The following is a 22932-nucleotide window of genomic DNA, read 5'->3' as shown; positions in this document are numbered from 1 at the left end:
AAAAGGCATGATTTCTACTGGAGCCATTGCAGCTTTTCGGGACCACTTACTAAACCCTCCACTTCTTTAGCCCACCACTGAAGTTTTAATTAGTATGACCTATTTTTGGCCTGTTTTCTATTGTCTAAACCAGGGTTGTATTCGTTTTTAATAATAAATAGAGCCTAAAAGAAAGCTTAAAAAAAAAATCAACTTTTCCCGCTGAAGTCAAAACTCATACGACTTCATGGGCAGAAAAAATATTTGTTGCGGCTCTCTGAATGTTAAACAATATTGAGCAAAAAGTAGTAAAACATAAAAAGCAATGTCTTATGATCATTATACTGCAAAATGTGCACTCCTCTGCTCTTCTGCCATGTGCCCAAAAAAGCAGATGGGGCATATTTGTATTTAGGAGACATTCGGCAGCAATTTGTGGGGTGCCTTTTCCTTTATTGCCCCTGGTGGAGGTATAGGCTTGAAGGGAAGAGTCCATATTTCATTTCTGACAGTCTCCCTGCGTCTTACATTAAAATGGGCAAGAAATAGATTTGAGATGCATAAAACAATTCTCCCAGTACTACTGATGTACTTTGCTATCTTACAGTGAAAATTGAAGTGAAAGGCCCCTATGAATACTTATCACCTGCTGACTATCCACGTATGATTGTGAGTAGTGTTCCAAGCATTTGGTTTAATGTACATTAGAAATTGTCAGATTTCAATGTGAACAGAATTTAATGTCATCTGAGTAAATTAGTTAATAAATGTTTGATTTAATGGTTTTCGTTTTTTACTTTTTTGTCTTTCTTTTTTGCTCACTTCTGCTTAGTAGCCGCAATATATGGCTGAGGTAGGCAGATAAAACTATAACTTCTGATGGTCCGTTTTTCTTAGGGCTAGCTAGATGAACTTAGCCTGCTTATTATGCGTGTATTTTTTTACTTGCTTGACACGCAGTGAATACGCTTGTAACATATGTATATTTTATGCACCGCTCTGTGATAATGATGCATATTATGTACCAAAATAGAACATGCTGCGTGTTTCCTGATTTTCAGGTCCACATTGAGGGGTTGGTCACATGGGCGATTTTTTTCTTTTTTTTTTTTTTTTTGCGCGATTTGTGCATGCGACCGGCGATTTTATAGAACCATTGCTTTGGTATCGGACACATGAGCGCTTTTTATGTGCTCGTCCGATAAATTATAGAACAGAAATTGCAGATCGCACCTATCTGCGATTCCTGTTCTCTTTATATGCGCTCAATGGGGCCGGCGGCAGCAGCGCCGAGCCCATTGAGAACATATACTAGACAAATCATTCTCCTCTGCCACAGCTGTAACAGCTGTGGCAGAGAAGAATGATGTTTGCCCATTGAACTCAATGGAGCTGACAATACAGCCGACTCCATTCAATAGCTGAGAGCTGCCCCTGATTGGTCCCTGCACTGAGCCAATCAGAGGCAGCACTCACTCACCCATTCATGAATTCATGAATGGGTGAGCGAGAGCTGCCTCTGATTGGTGAGGGCTGTGTCCAATCAGAGGCAGCCCATTCAGCAGGCGGGGATTTTAAATCTGCTAAATACTACAGAGAGCAGTTCAGGAGAACTGCCGCCGGCCGCGGCTGAACTCGTGCGTGTGTGCGCGCGCGTAAATTTTTATTTTTTATTTTTACACATTTTTGGATGATTTTCAGGGAAAGGCTTATATTTTTAAGCCCTTCCCGAAAATTCATCCTGCGCTCGCCGGCAGCCCATTGCTTTCAATGGAGCCGGCTGTATTGCCAGCTCCATTGAATTCAATGGGCTGGACAGCGCTCGTCTGCTCCGGCCCGTTTCAAAGGAAACGCGGCTAGGAGCAGATTTTTCCGGCTTTTTTTTTTTTTCTTTCCGGTCACGCGATTTGCGGATGCGCATCCGTCATGCGATCCGCAAATCGCGGCAAAAAATGCCCGTCTGACCGAGGCCTAAAGATGCTATCTGCAATAATCTTAATGATTTATCACTAAACGTTCCCTCCCACGCATTTACTCATAAAGGCCAAGCAGTTATCATGGAAGTAATCGTTGGATCAAGTGGTTTGCATGATAATTGTTAGCTGTCAATGCGTGCAGCGAGCGAATAATCAGCAATAAATCATTAGATTATTGCTAATCGGAGCTTTAATGCACACCTAAGAATCCTCATTCGTCTGCCGCTGTATAAATTGGGTCACACGATTTACCGGTTATAAAGAATTGGCAGAATGGTTGACGACAACCGTGTTTATATTTAAATAAGCGATCAGAACTATCCTATTCAGTGCAAATCCATGCCTAGTGAAGGCTTTACAATCGCTGCATCACTACTGGTTGCTGTGTAAAAGGGCCTTAACAATCATCGTGCAAACAGCTCAATCTAACTATCTGTATGATTGTGCTGTGTGAAAGGGCGTTTAGTTCAGTGTTAAATACATCCTGACCGTTCCATATTGCTGCCAGGATATGTTTAATACTATCAAGGGTCAATGCAACACTAATAGCATTGTAAACACATTGCAGAAAATCGGGAATAACCAGTTTGTATGAGTATTGTTTTTGGCATACGCTCGATTTAAATCATCTTATGGTGAATTTCAACAACTGAAGGCTTTTTTTGTCTTCATTTCATATTAACCCTTTCCCATCCATTTTGTCTCTTGGTTTTCCTAGGGGGCTTACTCTTTTTCTGCTGTTATACAACGGCACTATATGCTGGCTAGAGCCAGTACTGCATGAGGTGACGCGTTGGATAGGCTCTGACAGCAGAGAGGCTGGCAATATACAGTAAGAGAACTCTGACAGACTTCTTCCAACATCAGAGCTGTACAGCCTTAAATCATAATGTCTTCAGACGTCAGACAGTGGATTGGAAAGGGTTAATAGATTTTAAAGGGGCCTGAATTTTTTTGGACGCTGCGCTTCAAAATCCCCTGCTTTCCTCTTTTTAGCATACAGCTCAGTAAAAAAAAAAAAAAAAAAATGTTGGAAAAGAACATAGCTGACTTCTCACATATATTAGGGCTCAGATCAGTATTTCTGACGCTGTTCAATTTATGGAGCAGAGAAAAGCAAATAAAACTGAATTAAGAGGTTGTTTTTTTTCCCCCCCTTTTTTTTTCTTCTCTATAGATTTCAATGGGCTTTCAAAAAAAGGAAAAGTTAGTTTTCTTCCACATTTTTTTATTTTTATTTTTTAGACAGGAAAATGGCACAGTGTGCAGCACTACTTGTGTAATAAAAAGAAGCCCTTTCCGTGTCCGTCCACCTCCCCTTTTTAAACATTTTAATTCCATAGCAGAGACAGATGCTGAACTGAGCTGTAAAGCAGGTGTGAATTCATCTGAGTGACGCACAAACTGAACACCCAAAATGATTCTATCAAACAAAGAATTAAGGCAGTGTTCCGGGCTCTTACAACTCATGACCTATCCTCTGGATAAGTCAACAGTAGTTGATCGATGGAGAGTCGCCACTCTGGATCCACGTTGATTAGCTCATTGTTCGGGCCGCCGTCAGTGCAGCGGGGATGTACATTGTGGTCAGTGGTCAAGGCAGGCAATGTAAGTGCAGGCTTCACTCACATTGAAATGAATGGGAGTGTTGCACTTACATTATACTTCATCCCACTGATATCGGTGTATTGGGGCTGTACGATCAGCTGACCTCAGTAGTGGATCCGCGGTTATCAACTATTGATGATCTCTTCAGAGGACAGGTCATTAGTTGTAAAATTCCGGCATACCCCTTTAAAAACCATAAAAAAAGAAAAAAGACAAACTACAAGGGTTAACAGAAAAATGCAGGGTTAACAGCAATACATTAGCCAGTGTAGCTCAGATGGCCCCCATATAAATAAATACACAATAACTCTAAAAAGTCAAGTGCTTATAAACACAGTTTTCCTATAACTAGAATATAAAGGGCAAAAAAATGTGGTGACAAATGATACATCTAGTAAAAGACACCCCCCCCCCCCCCCCCAAAAAAAAACAAACAAAAAAAACCATAAAATAAGTGTGTCTGTCATAATGGACATCAACAGGAATTAAGGAAGCTTGATAGTAGTGGCCACACATGCACTATCAAATGGACCCACTGTCTAAGAATGCAAGCCTTGCATGTATCCCTACAATTGTAGCTTCATCGGGGAGAACCCAGTAGTTCATATACGTATATATAGTTAGAGAAGGTCAATAAACACACCTGTAGGCATAGATGAGCTGGAATCCTACATCCGGGTGTGTGATTCGGGCTCATCTATGCCTACAGGTGTGTTTATTGACTTTCTTTAACTATATATACGTATATGAACTACTGGATTCCCCCTGATGAAGCTACAATTGTAGCAGTAATCATCGAGTTTATATCTTTACAAAACGTGTCTGATACCTCATGTATGACCCCCTTGATGGTATTATCAAACTTCCTTAATTCGTCATGATGTCCATTATGACACATGAATCTATTGCGTCCTTTTTTTATTTTTTTTCCCCCTAGATGTCATTTTTGCATTTATTTTATATGTACTTTTTTGCATTTCATGCTAGCTAGATGAAAACTTTGTTTTATATGCATTTTGTTTACTTATTTGTATATTTATTCTGTTGGACATGCACAGTACAGATTTATTCTTTTCCCCCACACTGTCACTAGGCGATGCCGCGGAATCCATGACCTGTCTGCAATGTTAGCTGTGAACGGGCTGCTGGTTGGACGGCTTTTCCATTGACTTCAATGGAGGCCGTCCACGCAAAAATGGAGCATGCTGCAATTTTTCCTACGCTTGTGGAACTCGCAATTGGTTTCTGCAAGTGTGCAGGAAAAGCGTTTTCCCACAGCATGATATGGGCGGTATTTGCTGCGCATCCGCCATGCGGGCGCCTACAGCGAAAGTCCGTTCGTGTGCCACCCCATGCTTTGTGTTCCTGATCTTACTGGTGCCCACTATTTTCATTATTATGATTTTTTTTTTTCTTTTATATACAGCTGTCTATAACTAGTGTTTAAAGTAGTGCTACATAGTGGCTTAAAACTGCTTTCCCAATATTTTACAATATAAATAAGTGTGCAAATGTATACAACTGTATGCATATATTTTTAAGTGCGGTATTTTCTACTAATAAATGCATGTGTGTCGTGTGTTTTTTTTTTTTTTTTTGTTGTTTTGTTTTTTTAAAGAGGAGGATACACTTTTTTAGTAGTGTCAAAAAAAAAAAAGACCTTTTCAGCAGCTTTGGCGTTATAAAAGTGTTTTATTTTAGCATTCTAGTGAAGTCATGCATAAAAAGCCCAGCATAAGAATTTTAAACGCCTACGTGTTTAGAAAAGAAGCTCCTGGTCATGGCATAAGATAAAATAAACTCTTTGCACTGAGGGCAAGCGTTCTAAGAGGTCTGAATCACAAGTTGGACCTCATATAGCAATATTGATATTTTGACACGTGACTAGGGATGAATGAGTATACTCGCTAAAGCACTACTCGCTCGAGTAATGTGCTTTAGCCGAGTATCTCCCTGCTCGTCCCTGAAGATTCAGGAGCCACCGCAGCTGGCAGGGGAGAGCGGGCGGGAGAGAGGAAGGGAGAGATCTCCCCTCCGATCCTCCCCGCGCCGGCCCCCGAATCTTCAGGGACGAGCAGGGAGATACTCGGCTAAAGCACATTACTCGGACGAGTAGTGCCTTAGCGAGTATACTCGCTCATCCCTACACGTGACTTTATTATGCATGCTATACATTTTTTTTTTCTGTCATATGTTATATACATATGTTCCTCTGTCTTATATTAATTTTTGCCCCAAAAGATGCACTAGGTCTTATTTTTGGGGGAGGTCTTATTATGCCTATTTAGCAGGCTTGGTCCAGGTCTCTCCCACTGCTTTCCACAACTGACGCACTTCCCGCAGTCCTCAGCCGCTCATACAACATCACTTCCTGGTTATGGCTGTGATTGGCTGAGCAGCGGTCGACAAACCAATTCCAACCATCGCTCCCTGGAGGTGGGATTTATGAATCCCGTAATTGGGAAGTGATGTTCTACGAGTGGCCGAGGACTTCGGGAACCGCTCGGAACCTCTAGCGAGAACATCGTTAGGGACCTGGACCCGAGCCTGCTAGGTAATGTAATTAATTTTTTTTGTCCTTATTAAATGTAGTGTCACTAGGGCTTATTGTCAGGGTAGGTCCTATTTTTGAGTAAAAGGGGTATTTGTGTCCTTTCCTACTGGAGAGTATTTATTTGATATGGATTATTACAGTTACGGGTGCACAGTTGCTTGTTTTAAAACTCCCCCTCCCCCTTATGACTAAGAGCTTCTGCTCTAAAGCTGTAGGCATTTAAGATAGTCGGGCTGTTTGTTTTTTTTTTGTTTGTTTTTTTTCCCCCCTGAAATGAAGAAATCCTGTAATATCGCCTGAGCTGCTGGAAAATATCTATTTTTCTTCTATGTTTACTAGCAGCGTTTCTCTGCTTTTGTACTCTTGCTGGGTTGGATCAGCAAGTCTGGGCAAGCTGACAAGTTCTCTACTGTCAAAGAAGGCATCCAGAAATCTGCCAAAAGGACACACCTATGGAATTGTTTGCACAGTAGAAGTCTAAAGATACAGTACAGTGTACCTCTGGATGCCATATGTTTGTAAACAAAATATATCTGGAAGCTATCGCCCATCAGCTGTGTGCCCATCAAAGTTGGTGTGAGCCTATCCTATGCCTCATTGTGGGAAGGAAGGAGGAAAGGGTAATTGGCCGCATTATTAAAGTGGGAGCTCTGACCCTTTTAAATATGGAAGGAAGTCTTGTATTTTGGGCTATAAATGCAATCTATGAGTAAATGTGCAGTGGTCTGTTGAATGTATGGAACCCTTTCTTCTTAGCATGCCTCCACTGTGTAGATATCAGACCTTAAATTCAGCTCTCTCCTATATGCAAATTGGCAACTGGCAGTCCACTTCTGCCTGTGGTCCAGGCTCTGTATCTGCCCATTGTTTCAAAAGCCCCATCCATGAGTTGTGTTCCCTAGTAGGTGCGCTGACAACTTACCGTGCGCTTTAACTCCTTGACTCGGACTGAGGTCGGTGACTGTGGAACGCATGACGTCTCCAGCAGGCAGAGCAGCAGGCATCGCTACTCGCAGATGGAACGGCTTTTGAAACGGTGGGCAGCCAACGAATGACCGCCCATCGAAGAGTCCTTTCCTAATTTGCATAGAGCACGAGCTGATATCTGCATAGTGGAGATATAATAAGAAGAAAGGTATCAATACATTTAACATACTATTGCACATTTAATAAAATATTCTGTTTTATAGCTCCAAAAAACAGGTAACAGACTTCCTTTTAAACCCTACAGAAGTTTTGAACTAGTTACAGGAAAAATGCTGGAGTCTAATAGTTGAATTTACTTTTTGCATTATTTAAAATCTCTTCCAGTTCTTCATGGTTATGTGCATTGTATACGTCTTCTTTGGTGTCTTATGGCTGGCCTGGTCTACGTGTTATTGGAGAGACTTGCTGAGAATCCAGTTCTGGGTTGGTGCTGTCATCTTACTGGGCATGCTGGAAAAAGCTGTGTTCTATGCAGAATTCCAGAACATCCGCTACTACGGACAGTCTGGTACTGTACACACGTTTAATATGATCATAGCTTTACGGTTTATAAATATACACCCAATGCAAGTGATCTCAGTCTGTATAGAGCGCTATGGAATCTGTATACTCTGTCACACACACAGATATACAGTATGTAATAGTTATACATATATACATGTAGACTAAGCAAAGCAATACAATCTTCCTTTTTTTTTTTTTTCAAAAAAGAAAATTTTTAAGGTGCTGAAAGATGTTTTTCAGAACTTGTACAATGAGGATCTGTTCTTAGAGGCATTTCCATTTAGGCTTTTCATAGACAAGATGGGAAACTGCTGCCATGGCTACTGGCCCCTTGGTTGAAGTCTACGGAATGAGCTGAGCGCATAGTGCAGCTCTGTTTCTGTAGCTTTCATTGAAGTGAAATGAAACTACGGGACGGCACTATGCTACATTGTTTCTGTAGAGCTAAGGAAATGGCTCTGAGCCGAAGAGCTCTGCTCTTTTTGGGAGGTGGTTGGAACAGATCTTCCGGGTTTTCCCATCTCTACTATGAAATGCCGAGATGGGAATACCTTTCTGAAACTCATGAATGTGGGAGGCTACAGTGCTTCCTGGGGTGTGTGTTTTTTATTTTTTATTTAATTTTTTTGTGCTTCAACCCCCCCCCCCTCCCCAAAAAGAGCCTTCTAAAAGCCTCAGCACCTTACTTATGAGTAAAATCCTAACTGTTCTATTTTAAAGTAATTTCTGTTAATCAAATTTTGACCATGAACTAATAGAACTATATTTTTTCCATGTATCCAATAGTGCAAGGAGCAGTAATCTTGGGAGAACTGTTATCAGCAGTGAAGAGATCTTTGGCGCGGATCCTTGTTATTATCGTCAGCCTGGGCTATGGCATTGTCAAGTGAGTGGTTATACTTGGAGTGTGTTAATCTCCATCATGGAAAGAGAATGGGACAGATTTACGAATACTATCTAATAGGCACTGCTAACGTTGGCAAAACATCCTTAAAACGTGCCTGTTTATCACAGTGGCTCTGCTAAATTATAAATCTAACTTTATACCACCTATTAGGTGGCTTACTTTACGCCAAGAATTGCACACAAATTTGGCACAATGTTCTTTTGACTTGTCCAACAAAAAGATTCAGCTCAAATGCATGTCTGAAACATATGTTAACACATGTTGAATGTGCTGCAAAGCATATAAAGCAGTTTTCAGTTTGCGCCAGAAAACCGCCATATTTCCAATAGTAAATCTGCACCATAGCGATTTTAATTTTTTTAAATTATTTTTTTTGTTAGTGGTGTTTAAAACTGTGACACTAGCAAATTCAATGGGACAAATTTGCTGCATACTTATCAAAATGACGCATGTTACATAATTTGGCTCAGCTGGTGACCTACTGGGAAAGTTGTCGATGGCTAATAGTATTTTTGGTATAACTTACCGTAAAATCACTTTCTCGTCACGTTCATTGAGCAAGACCTTGGGTATAGCTTCTGCCACCAGGAGGCAACATTAAGCAGATAAGTGTTAACTCCTCCTGCAGGCATAAGCTGGCTCCGTTTTAGGAGACAGACCTCTTCAGTCAAGATCTGCAGGACTACAGGAATGTGGGCACACAGGGTAGGCAGATCGCTACCTGTTCTCCACGAGGAGGGCAGACAGCAAGTCTCTGGTGTCCTCCAAGAAGAAAGGCAGGCACAACGTTGACTTTCATTTTCCAAAGGATCAGTGAAAAATAAGTGGAAAAATTTGGTTGGCAACTACTCCAATTTTCTTTTTGCATCGGTTTTGTTCCTCCTCACTTAGAGCACTGTGTAAAATGTTTAAGCAGGTATGCAAAAATGATTAAAAGTAATAACTCTGACAAAAACAAACTATTAACACTTCTGTTTGAAAAATAACAAAATGCAAAGTGAATAAAGAAATCTACATTGTAAAATCAAGACTTGGTGTGACCCTGCCCCCTCTCCTTTGCCTTCAAAGGAATAGCAATTCTTCTAGGTACATTTGCACACAGTTTTTGAAGGACTCTGCAGGAAGGTTGTTCTAAACATCTTGGAGAACTAACCACAGATCTGTGGATGTAGACTTGCTCAAATCCCAGACAGACTCTGTTGAGATCAATGGGCTATATCATCACTTCCAGGACTCCTTGTTCCTCTTTACACTGAAGATATTTCTTAATGACATTGGCTTTATGTTGCGGGTTTTTGTCCAGCTGCAGAATAAATTTGAAGCCAGTTGGATGTTACTGCATGATAGATAGTTATCTGTTTGTATTTCTCGGCACCGAGAACGCTGTTAATCCTGACCAAACCCTCAGCACCGTTTGCTGAAATGCAGCCCCAAACTTATAAGGAACCTCCACCATGCTTCACTGTTGGCTGCAGACACTCATTATTGTACCGCTCTCCAGCCCTTCAGCAAATACACTGCCTTCTGATACAGCCAAATATTTTTCTGCACCCAGTGCCACCTCGTTTCTATGAAGGTATGGCTTTTTGGCTGCAATTCTTCTCCGAACAGTAGATGGGTGCACCCAGGTCCCACTGGTTTCTGCAAGTTCTGAGCTGATGGCACTGCTGGACATCTTCCGATTCTGAAGGGAAGTAAGTATAATGCGCCTTTTATCTGCCGCCCCAAGCTTCCTTGGCCGATCATTGCGTCCATGATCATCAGTGTTGCCCATTTCTTTGAGATTCCTCAAAAATACTTCAACACCACAACTTGAAACCCCAGTGTACTTTTAAATCTTTGCGTGGGAGAGACCTTGCTGATACACTATCACTAGCTTGTCTTGTTGCTGTGCTCAATATTGCCATGGTATATGTCCTGTGACATAAAACTGTCTTCCACAACCTCACTTTTTAGCAGTTTGGCTGTTTCTTATCCAGTTTTAAGCCTCCTACTCAGCTGTTTTTGATAATGACTGCATATGATAATCGTGATCGTTATCACCGGTTGGGTATAACTGGTTAATCATTCACCTTACTATAATCCTGCAAAATATCTGACTAAGTGTACCTAAAGGAATTGATGCTGTTCGAAAGGCAAAGGGCAGTCACACCACATTTTGATTTGATTTAAGTTTCTGTTTTGTTCACTTTGCATTTTGGTAATTGACAAAAAGAAACTATTAACACTTTGCAGCATTTTTTCCATATTTGTGTAAAACCTTTGCACAGCACTGTGCTGTGTTTTCTGTGTTTTTTTTGTTTTTTTTAAACATCACTTGCCCAACGTGATTGGCTGGATGTGAACACAAAACTGCAGATTAACCTTAGTTGTGCCATTTGACAAATCTCAACCACCACTTGTATCATAAAATACAATAGGCAAAAGATACATTTTTACATTAAAACATGACTATAACCATTTCAACATACCGCATCATACCGAGACCTATATCGTTAGGTTGCCAAATTTCCTGTTACCACAATTGCGGTTCGGGTCCATTTGAAGGGAACCTGTCATCTCCTGAGGATTATTCACCAAATGTTTGCGACTCTGCAGAAGCTGTGTACTACGAGCAACCTCTTATGAGGTTGCATTTTTGACTTGTTTTCAGCTGTGATGAGCAAGATACTGTATAATATGACCTGGTAATGCAAGAGTTAAATCTGCATTGACTAGTAAATGATCATGTGATCTTCTGTCTGAGCTGAGAAAAACAAACTTATTTGCAATGCCAACACAAAACCTATATTGTAAGACATAAATTGGTCAACATAGCTTTTTTTTTTTCTCTGTCCTTTTTTTTTTTTTCTTTTTCTTTTTAGTGGTCAGGTTAAAAAAAAAAAAAAAAATGTCTATGTGAAAATTAACGCATGCTTTTTGAGTGATGATTTCAGCTGAGTGTCTCTAATCTGGAAATCGGAGCAATCTTTCTATCAGTGACCCTTCTGAAGTAATCAGTGATATAACGTGTAATATTGTATCGCTAGAGACATCAAGGCTCCTCTTGTACTCTATTAGTGAGTTCACAATTACCACGTCCTCAGGCAGAGAGTTCCATAGTCTCACTGCTCTTACAGTAAAGAACCCTCTTCTATGTCGTGTAGAAACCTTCTTTCCTCTAGACGTAGAGGGCGCCCCCTTGTTAGTCACAGTCCTGGGTATAAATAGATGATGGGAGAGATCTCTGTATTGTCCCCTGATATATTTAGTTGTTAGGTCGCCCCTCAGCTGTGTGTTTTTCTAAACTAAATAACTCCAATTTTGATAACCCTTCTGGGTATTGTAGTCCGCCCATTCTGTTTATGAACCTAGTTGCCCATCTTTTGGACTTGCTATTAACCAATAGACCTAACAGAATAATGGGTTGCAAGCTACTAATTTTAGATCCAGGATCTGGACATCCAAACGTGTAACACGCTCCCATTTTGTACAACAGTATTTGCACTCGAACGACTGTTCAAGGACCGTAAACATGACACAAAATGTACTCTGAACAGCATTATCAATTATGGAGCACATTCTAAATGTATTAATTGATTTTTATCTGTACTATTCCCAAGTGAAAAATAACAGTAAATAGATATGTGACACTTCTATAGTCTCCAAACTACGCACGCACTCTTGCAAGCTTAAAGGGGTTTTCCAGTGAAATATTATTGATGACCTATCATCAGGATAGGTCATCAATAGTTGATCGGCTAGGGCCTGTCGCTTGGAACCCCGAGCGATCAGCTGAGCAGGCGCGAGCCATAATTCCTCCTTTTGAATCCTTTGTTTAATGCTTGGTTCAATGAATGATTCAGTTACCCGAAATTACATTCTTGCACCTTTCCTTTTAGACCACGGCTTGGTGCTACACTGCACAAGGTTGTCATGGCTGGAGCGCTCTATCTCCTTTTTTCTGGGATGGAAGGTGTTCTGCGTGTTACAGGAGTAAGTATATTAACATGCTGAACAAAGTTGTAAGATTTCCAAAATGGGTGCTGTGTATGCTTGGCCATCGTAGAGTATGATCACCTTCTAACCCCTTTTTGGTTTGTCTTTAATTTTTGTGTTGCAATGCTTAGCACTTTATACCCAGATTCAGCTAGTTTCATGTACATTACAAGTGTTTTTGTTTCTTGTAGGGCTAATGACTTGCTGTAACACTAGTGTGCCTCGTATGCTAAAAAATAAGCCCAGTCCTCATTTGAAGGTCCATTCATAGAACCACTGTTGCAAGTGCTAAATACACACTCCCTTACAAAATGCATAACAATCTTCCCTGAGGTCCTTGCACTCGTTAATTGGCTGTCGAAGACAGTAGAACGGAACATTTAAACGTCTCTTTGAGGCTTCTTTCCCACGAGCGTATATCGACCGCCATTTTCACAGTCGACCGATATATGCTACAATCTGTGGCGCTAAAGCTCCTGAACGGGCGCACAAATCTAACATTTTTGCGCCTGTTCACACGGCATGGGTCCCGGCACATATACGCCGAGGCTACCATGCCTTCGGCCCTTTCCCCTCCCTCCCCCTTGCAGGCTGACCTCAGCTCCACCTCTCCCATTGCAAAGAGCGAGCAGGAAGGTGAGCAAAGCACCACCCCATCCCATTGCTGGCTGCAAACAAGAGGGGGCGGAGCCTAGCTCCACCCCTTGTCTGCAGCTAGCAATAGGAGGAGGCGGGATAGGGTGGTGCTTAGTTCCGCCCCCTCCCATTGCAAAGAGCGAGCAGGGAGGACAGCAGAGGGATGGGAGTTTAGCAGACAGCACCTCCGGCCGCTGTCATGGGCTCCCATAGGAGCCCATGCAGCGGTTGATTTATACTGGCCCAAAAGATAGTTCCAGGACTATCTTTTGGGCCCGACGTAAAAACGCCTAGCGCTATATTGGCCGGCCGGGCGCTTTTATGTCACGAGAATACAGCTATGTGATCTGATGCATTTGGAATCCAATGCATCAGATCACAGCATATATCGACTGGCCGTGAAAACGGCGGGCCGATATACGCTCCTAGGAAAGAAGCCTAAGGCTGCATTTACACGAGCAACTGCGATATCTGTCTGAGAAGCTTGGACCAGTATTGCACTTGTAAACCTGCGGTTTTACACGAGAGAGGATTTTTTTTTTTTGTTGTAACAAGTGTAAAAATTGCATCATGTTCCAAGAGTAAAAACGGAAAATCGCATCACATTCACACAAAACTCAATTTTTTTTTCTCCCATAGGAACTAATGGGTGATTCTTGAACAGGATAGCCCAAAAATAGGATATGCTGTTTGGGTTCTTTTCGCATGCAATTTGTGTGTATCACGCAATGCCCAGAAACTGCCCGACCCCCCCCCCCCCCCCCCCCCCCCCCAAAAAAAAACAAACACGCGTCTGAAACCACCCCAAGGATGCATTTACATCAGCTAGTTTCACGACGATGTAAATGCATCCTTGAGGTGGTTTCAGGTGTGTGTGTGCGTGCGTCCGTCCAAAAAAACTGCAGCTTGTGTCATTTTTATTGCCTTTTTTTTAGACCAAGCCAGAAGTCAGTCCAGCAGGAAGTAGAAATCCCTTTTTTTTTTTTTTTTTTTTTTTTTTTTTTTTTTTTAGATTTCTTATATTGGTTTTCTTTACATTTATCTCTGGCTTTAGCAAAAAAAACCTAAACTGCGACTTTTAAAATTGAAAAAAAAATAAAAATTTTACTTTGTGAAACTACCTTTATCTTAAACGGATTGTTCCAGGATTACAAGCTAACCTGCTGATCAGTGGGAGTCTCACCACTAAGACTATGTTTATCTCAAGAACGGGGCCCCATGTCATCCTCTAACTGTCACTGAAGGGGTAACTTTTACCCCGCAGTGATGTCAGGATGAATGGAGTCCTGGACCAAGTACGCGCAGTCAGCGTTCAGTTCATTTCAGTGGGGCTAACAGAAATGCCAAGTGTTTGCCAATTGGCTATCTCTGCAGTCCCTTTGAAAGTGAATGGAGCATCAGCACGCTTGCAGGACAAGCGCTCAATTCAGTTTCCTCCTCACGGAGAGGATTGCAGTGGGGAGGAAGGCAGACATCGGACCACCGTTCTTGAGATGGGTGGGGATCCCAGTTGTGAGCTCCCACTGATCAGCAAGTTATTCCCTTTCATGCAGAGGGGGAATTGCTTCATTTCTAGGTACAACCCATTTGAAAATACCAGTCTGTTCATAGTCACTTAACAATTTTGTTTATGCAGCAAAACAAATGCAGATTTAAAGCCCATTTACAGAGTGATGATCGCTAAAACGACAGTTTGGGTGACAGCTTTGAGCGATCATTTTGCATAAACTATTAAGTAGCTACTCAGCTACTTTATAGCAATTTAGTGTGCAAATGAAGCCTTTAGCTAAATGCAGTCAATAGCCGGAGGGCTCTTATCTCCATTCAGCTCCTTTGTTCTCCAACGGGTTAAATAGCTGAAACAATGCTATTAATACTACCAGCGGAGAACTCAGTGTGCGGTCCTGATAAGACTGCACAATGATTTTTAGGCTGGCTTGAATTCAACCATCAACTAGCAGTGCACGAAAAGTCCACGATGGTCGCGCGTTTCAGACGCAACGATTATCACTCAATTGCTTTTGAGTGATTTTTAAGAGATCATCGCTCTGTGTAAATGGGCCTTTATGTGGCTAAAATACTATATACACAATTATCAGGAACATGCACCTTGGATGTTTTGGAAGATGGTACATACAAATGCAAGAAACCTTTCTTCTCAGAAAACTCCTAAAATCTTAGAATTGTGCTTTTGTTTAGATAATTGTGTGTTGCAGAATAACAATTTTGCATGGAATACTTTTTTAATTCTGCTTGGCTGCTAATTTTTAGTGTGTATTATGTTGTCATCACTACCATCTGTATGTAGTCTAACCCATAACATTTATGTCCTCTACGTCTCTCTGCTTTAGCATGACTTGTATACCATGACACTGATTGCAAATCTGAGCCTGTCATTTATTGATGCCTGTATTCTTTTTTGGATATCCTTTTAGATGTAGTATTCCAGATGACTTGCACATCTGATGCTAGATTGGGAGTTCCAAAGTGTAAATGGGTGTTAATTACACTGTATATGTAAATATGCCCCTACTTTTTAAATGGGTTGTTTCATCTCCACAAGTTATCCCCTCTCCCCAAGAGGAAGGGGGGGGGGGGGGGTTAGCTTGCTGACTGATGCGGATCTGAATCTCTTGGACTCCAATTCCATTCCAGAGATTGTCTTGGCCTTGTCCTGAAGTACTGCCAGAGATGCCTGTGCATGTACACCTCCGCTCCAGAGATTACTGAAAAATCGGCCAGTTAGTCCTCTATTCTGGGGATAGGGGGACGAACTACTAAGATGGGAATATACCTTTAACTTGTCTCTGAAACTTATGTATCGCATGAGATGTTGAACAAATCTGTAAACCGTATATATATGACAGATGCAATCTTTCAAACATCCATCAACCATCTATTCCCTATAGACTCCTATAGTTTGTTTTTAATTTTTAATATCTCGGACAATCCCTTTAACCTTACTAAGGTTGAATTTTGTTTAATTATACAAGCTGTGATACTACTTCAATACAATCTTGTGCATTCCAGCAAAAAAACGTATACAGTGCTGTACTAAAGTTTTAGGCAGGTGGTGGAAGAATGATTTTAAAAATAGAAGTTTGGCTTCCTGTCCACGGGTGATATTTCCCTGTGTTATCAGCGGCAATAATCTGGCCATGCGTAACGCAGTGAACGCTTTCCATAAGCTAGCTATGGAAAGTGCAGCCTGACGTCCACGAGCGGCAAATCATAGCGATTCTCCGCTCGCTTGATGAAATTTGCCGCATGCTGCAATTTGCTGCGACTCTCCGCGGTGAGCCTATCTATTAGAGGCCTGTCAGTGCTCCTCCCCCGCTGCAGAATATCGCTAGTGATATTCCGCCTCGTTTGTGGACAGGTGGCCTTAATAGTTTGCCTTTATATAAAGTGAACAAACAAATAATATTTTTATAATATTACACACAAGAAAGGCGTCCAGGCCCCTCTTAAACTTCTAGTGAGTTCGCCATCACCACGTCCTCTGGCAGAGTTGTCCAAAGTCTCACAGCTCTTACAGTAAAGAACCCCTTTCTGTGTTGGTGTGCAACCTTAATTCCAAAGAAGTTGGGATGCTGTGTAAAATAATAAAAAAAATAAAGAATAGCAATCCAATCATTTTTAAATCTTATAACCATATTTTATTCACAATGGCACCTATAACACAGATCAGAAGGTGAGCGTGAGACAATTTTTCCAGTTCATCATAAAAATAACTTATAACTGTTGTGAAGCATCCAATCAGTTTAAGAAAAAAAAAATAGTCTCCTCACTTTCCAGATGTTTGCCGACTCTAGCTGCTCAACAGTCCTGGGGCACCTTTGCTGGATTTTTATTTCCTAATGTGCCAAATGATTACTTTTCATTAATGGTCTCAACTGCAGGTGGCCAGTTCAGCACATGGATTGTTCTGCATAGCCATGAGTTTGTGATGGATATAGTATGTAGTTTTGCATTGTCTTGCTGTAATATGCAAGGCCTTTGCTGGAAGAAACATTGTCTCGATGGGGGAGCATATGATATTCTAAAACCTCTATACTGTGCTGCCTTGACATACAAGTTTAATCTGTGCCGAGACGGAGCTCTTAAGCCAAAAAACTCACATGTCAAAGCACTTTTACCCATTGAAATGCATCGAAACGCCATTAATGCATTTCAATGGGGAAACTAACTACAAGTAAAAAAAAAAAAAATCAACTCCCCCTACCGCCGGCGTTCTGCGATGATCTGCGGCGCTTCTGCAAGCTTGCGCATCCTCCTCCACGCTGCCAGAGCATTGCTTTCTGGATGTGGGGCTTGAATGCCCCGCCTCCAGCAAGCTAATGCTCCGATTGGTTAACTCAGCACCACGTTGGCCAATGAAAGCCGGAGTTGGGTTAACCAATCACAGCCATTCAATGATGTCCTGAGGTACCACTGTATACTGCTCAGCATTGATAGTGCCTTTCAAGATGTATAAGCCGCCCATGTGGTAGGCATTAATGCAACCCCATACCATCAGAGATGCAGGCTTTTGAACTGTGCTCTGATAACGAGCTAGACCTTTCCCCTTGAATCCACAGGACTCGGCATCCGTGGGTTCCAAAAACAATTTGAAATTTTGATTCATCTGACCACAGAACAATTTTCCATTTTGGCCCAGAGAAGGCTCCAGCGTTTCTGCATTGTGTTGATATATGGCTTCTTTGCATGATACAGATTTAACCCTTTCCAATCCACTGTCTGACATCTTCCTAAATTCTGATTAAAGCTTGTACAGCTCCAATGTCAGAAGACGTCCGACAGGGTAGTCTTACCGTTTACTGCCAGCCACTCCGCTGTCTGAGCCTCTCTGGCGCACACACACTGGCTTTAGCCAGCAGATGGCACCGTTGTATAACAGCAAAAAGAGAGAGCCTTTTAGGAAGCCCTGAATCCAAAATTGGATTGGAAAGGGTTCATTTTTCATTAGTGGATTACGCAGCAAACTGTTCACAAACAGTGATTTCTGGAAGTATTCCTGAGCCCATGCAGTGATTTGCATTGAATCATACCTACTTTTAATGTAGTGATGCCTTAGAGCCCATAGATCTCGAGCATCCAATATTGACCATTGGCCTTGTGCACATGAATTTCTTCAGATTCTCAGAATTTTTTGATGCTATGTGCTGTAGATGAGGATTTATTAAAAAGTCTTCAAAAAATGTTTGCCAACGTAAAATTATGGAGATAGTTCAACAATTTTTAGGCTTAGTTTTTCACAGATTGGTGAACCATCTCACCATCTGTGCTTCTGAGAGATGTATGAACAGCAGCATGGATTTTCCATTGACAACTCTGTGAAGTGGGCTTTGGCATTTAGTTTGAACAGAAATCCCCTTGTAAAGTTGATCCTTTAAACATATGACCTAAGATAACGGAATTACAGCATACCTTGTTATATTCTGAGATATAAGGAGTTGGGACAAGGAGTAGGGAGCTTCAATGCTGCAGATTACATCTGTCTTCTGTTATGTGTATGTGTATATGTATATATTTGGGTGTATTTATATGTACTCAAGTTTAATTTTGCGATCTATGATTTTATTTATTTATGTTTTCTGCCTACTATTTTTACCCATAAATTTGCTCTTTATTTATTATGGTGTGCAAAGTTTCTGCTCATTGGGTGACTGGCACTGTCTAAACTGCTGCTGTTTTACAGATTCTTCACCTTTTTCAACCATAGAGAGGTGTACAGTGTCCAAATGTTTCTCCTTTTCCTTACTTCTGTATTCTACTCTTGGTTTAGGCGCAATCCGATCTTTCCTCCCTGGCTTTCATCCCTCTGGCTTTTCTTGATACTGCCTTGTGCTGGTGGATATCCTTCCTTGAGGTGTTTTTTTTATGCTTTCAGGTCAGAATTGCATAAAAGGCAGTAGAAAAAAATGTGGATATAAAAAAATGGTCGCTCAAGTTGTTTTGAAGACATTACTTAAGAATCAGCATTTCATGTTCCTAGTCTTCACTGCAGGTTACTGCACACCCCACCCTCTGCAGTGCGAAAGAGACTGAATGGGGAGTGCTGCTTGCACAAGTGCGCTGGCACTCCAATTACTTTCCATGGGACTGCGGAAATAGCCGAAAGGCAAGCCCTTGGGCATTTGTTAGCCCCCTGAAATGAATGGAGTATTGATAGAACAGGCTTCACTCCATTCATTCTGACGTCAGCACTTTTGAGAGCATTTACTTATCTTTTGCTCTGACTTTACCTTTTACCTAAACTGACATTTAAGACATCATGCGATCATCAGCCGACGCCATTGGCTCAGGGACAACACTAACAACCTAAATGGCTATGTTAATTGCTACCAACTCTGAGACTTGCTCCTATAAGAATCCCAAGTGTGCTAGACCAACTAGAATTACTTTGGAATTAAGGAGATCATACTCCTAAAGAATCCCGTCCAACCAACTCTAAGGACCCTGTTATGCATTAGCTTTATGTTAATATTGACTGCTCATTAGAAGTGTTGTTACTAGTTTGACTGTTCCTGAATATTCCTTAACCTACTCCCACATCTTCATAAGCTTAACTCAGACAATGAAGCTACTGACGCTGCGAAGGAACGTGGTCAAGCTGTCACTTTACAGACATTTCACGAACACCCTTATCTTGGCAGTAGTAGGTATGTGGGTTTGTCTATTTATTACTCTTGTGTTTTATTTAATGTAAATTAAGACAAATTGCCTGGAACTCCAGTTATAACAGAGCTCCCACTCATAATAGGAGTTTGCAAAACATTTGGGCTCTATTCTCTCTTCTGCTCATAATTTCCAAGCCGATTTCAGTTGCTTTATGATGGTCAGATAAAGTATAGCATACTGGAGATTTCCATCTATAAGGGTGCATTCACACATCGCTGATTCCATGTGACTTCTGCCTCTTATTCCTCATCTATTGGCCGCATAAGGATTTGCCCTGTCAATGGGAAAAATCCATGTGTGGAATTCTGATGCAAAAATTCTCATTTCCACTTCAAGAAGTGCCATGCAAATAAGGAAGACGGAACAATACCTCTGCAGTGCCACCTATTGGATGGCAGCATTCCTTCAAATCAATGTCTTTAAGACCTTTATACAGGTCTTCAAGACACTGATTTGCAAGAATGCTGCATTCCAATTGGTGGCACTGCAGAGGTATTGTTCCATCTTCCTTATAAAGCCATGCATGCTCCTCTGGGTAATATGCAAATAAGGAAGCTGCAACAATACCTCTGCAGTGCCACCTATTGGATGGCAGCATTCCTGCAAATCAGTGTCTTGAAGACCACTATAAAGGATTAGACGTATAGTTGCATCATCATTACAGAATGGTCGCAGCAGCCATGTCATCGCCATAGCGATGTCGCGGCGTCCTCTGTACTGCACATGTGCGTTGGCTGGCACATCAGCAGCAGAGAAGACGACTGCAGACAGGTTAGCTGGGGTCCCTGGCCGGGCACCTGGTCGAACTCCGCTGCAGGAATCCCACATGCGAGGTCCACCCCGCCCCTGTGCAGGCAGCCTAAAGGCAAAAAAGAAAAATACCACTGCTTTTATAAACCAATGGCATCAATGCAAAATGTACCATAACATTACTTCTATAAAAATGAAAGCTATGACACAAGTGTGAAGGGAGACTTGTATAGTCGTTCATCTGGCTTAAAGAGGTTGTCCGAGTTAAAACTTGTGTGAAAACTGCTTCCCCATGGCAAAAAAACATAATAAAGAGCTTGTACTCTCCTCTCCTGCTCCTCACAAGTATCTTGCAGAGAGCGCCGGGTCTCTACAATTATGTGTTTACAGGCTGCAGCCTCCACTGTATGGGACGTCACAGGCTGCTGTAACCAGTGAAGAAGGCCTGTGATAAATCACTTGAGCTCTGTCATTGGCTGCAGCAGCATGTAACATCCCATGTACCGGCGGCTGCAGCTTGTAAACATTACGTCAGTGAGGAGACATGGAGCTACCGGTGGGGAACTTGCAGATGAATATAAACTCTTATTATGTATTTGCCATAGAAAAGCAGTTTTCGCATAAAACTTTTATCTCAGACACTTTCTTTAGCCGAGGTATTCTTGTCTCATAATTGATGATGAGAATGTCGTATGGCTAAGATGCACCATAACATTGTGATATGGTGCCTGGATCGGTGGGGGGCTAAAAAAGCCAGACCAACAGTCTACTCACTTGAATGATTGGGGCTGTGCCATAGATCTGCAGAGCAATACTCGGCAGTATTTAAGAAGCGCTGTGGCTCCTCTAATCTTAGGATCCTGTGGTGGTCTCAGTAGTCAGACCCCTGTCAATATGTGATTGCACAGTAGTCTATAAATTAATACGATGTGCACAAGATTTATATAAAATGTTAAAATTTCTCTTGTAGCATCAATCATTTTTATTGTTTGGACCACTATGAAGTTCCGCCTGGTAGAATGTCAGTCGGTGAGTTTTGACATGAGTTCTGTTATTTGCAAAGAAAAGATTGGGCCTTAGACATGCTTCAATAAAAAAAGAAAAAACATAAAAACCTTTTCATATAATGTCAGTAGCTAAAGAGGACCTGTCAGCTCTTCTGACATGTCTGCTTTCCAGTGATTTTTTTTTTTTTTTTTTTTTTGCATTCCTCATGAAATAACAATATTGAAACAGAAGACTCTGAAACTGCAATGTGCAATTCCACAGTTAGGCCTCCTGAAAATGTATGAATGTATGGAATACTGGGCTTTATTTCTCTTGTCACTAATGTGTCCCTGCACACTGGCACTGTTTAATAAGAGCTGTGATGGACTGCACTAAGTTATGGTGTCTATAGTTTAGTTCATGTGGAGTCCGGGGAGCCTCTTTTCAGCCTCGCCCAGTCCACCGTTCCTGTGGTTTTCCCCCGGCAAAGTCATTGTGCACATGTGATGGGCTAGTGTTCCTATACTCTAGTCCCTTGCACTCGGCAGTGGCGCTGCCACTGATTTGGCACAGACGATGGCTGCTCCTTGTAGCCCTGCTCCCAGGTGTAGTGACTCCTGCTGGATGAAAGAATCCCCCTTCACCGGGCCAGCGCTACAGCTGGGAGAGGGGCAGGGAGAAATGAGAGACCGGCAGTCTGACGAACATGTAACGTGTTACCCCTCCATTGGCTAGGTCCAGGAAGAGGCGAGCCAACAATGCGCTGTGGGTGCCATTTTAGTGGTCTTTTTGAGGCTGAGGATGTTCTGCCCAGTGATATCAGCGCTGAGAAGATCTGGTCCCCCAGTGCAGGACCCATGAAAGTTTGGCGCACTACAGGCATCCTTTAAATAAAGAGAGCTGCGCCACAGAGACAGTTGCACCTCCAGAAGTAGAGCAAGCAGAGAGCCCCGAGACCTGCGTCTCTGCTGCAGTGGAGGGAGTTGCAGAGAACGTGACTGCAGCAATTTCCAACTGAGCAGCTTAGCATGTTGTCCCCATGACGGGGGAGCAGCACATGAGTGCCTGATGGCACAGGGCTGGACATGATGACATACCACAGGGGACTCTGTCTTCCAAGACACTGACATCGCCACTGCATCGACAGGGCGAAAACTGCAAGAATGACTGAAGACCGGTCCAACATGACAGTTTGTGTGTACACACTATAGAGAGTGAAAATGAAAGACTAATTCGGACTGGGGGAGTATCTCCCCAAAGGGCCCATAGTTATGCTGGGGACTGAAGTTAAACGGGATATGTGACGCAGAGTTTACCAGGCTCTTGACTTACGATATTCACATGATAGTTGTATTTGATTTATAATGCAAAGTTTATTGTAA

At 41.9% G+C, this 22932-nt stretch overlaps 1 protein-coding gene and 1 non-coding gene across 4 annotated transcripts in view; both read left to right on the top strand.

Moving 5' to 3' along the window:
• TMEM87A (transmembrane protein 87A) overlaps nucleotides 1-22932 on the top strand; it is a 72434-nt gene that overhangs the window by 24293 nt on the left and 25209 nt on the right. For 2 of the 3 annotated variants that reach the window (XM_066608550.1, XM_066608548.1), the window contains exons 8-14: nucleotides 587-648; nucleotides 7429-7612; nucleotides 8395-8494; nucleotides 12397-12490; nucleotides 15481-15554; nucleotides 19688-19794; nucleotides 21534-21592. In XM_066608550.1, coding sequence (XP_066464647.1) covers nucleotides 587-648; nucleotides 7429-7612; nucleotides 8395-8494; nucleotides 12397-12490; nucleotides 15481-15554; nucleotides 19688-19794; nucleotides 21534-21592 — 680 coding nt within the window. Of the gene's footprint in view, nucleotides 1-586; nucleotides 649-7428; nucleotides 7613-8394; nucleotides 8495-12396; nucleotides 12491-15480; nucleotides 15555-18917; nucleotides 18989-19687; nucleotides 19795-21533; nucleotides 21593-22932 lie in introns of all 3 variants that reach the window. The other variant, XM_066608549.1, reaches the window with a different exon arrangement.
• On the top strand, nucleotides 11167-11264 carry LOC136572116 (Z30 small nucleolar RNA). Its single transcript, XR_010785771.1, has one exon. It is a non-coding gene; the product is annotated as a Z30 small nucleolar RNA (small nucleolar RNA).

Source organism: Eleutherodactylus coqui, chromosome 6 (genome assembly GCF_035609145.1).
Source record: "Eleutherodactylus coqui strain aEleCoq1 chromosome 6, aEleCoq1.hap1, whole genome shotgun sequence".
Lineage (NCBI taxonomy): Eukaryota > Metazoa > Chordata > Amphibia > Anura > Eleutherodactylidae > Eleutherodactylus > Eleutherodactylus coqui.
This window is presented reverse-complemented; position numbering and strand designations above follow the sequence as displayed.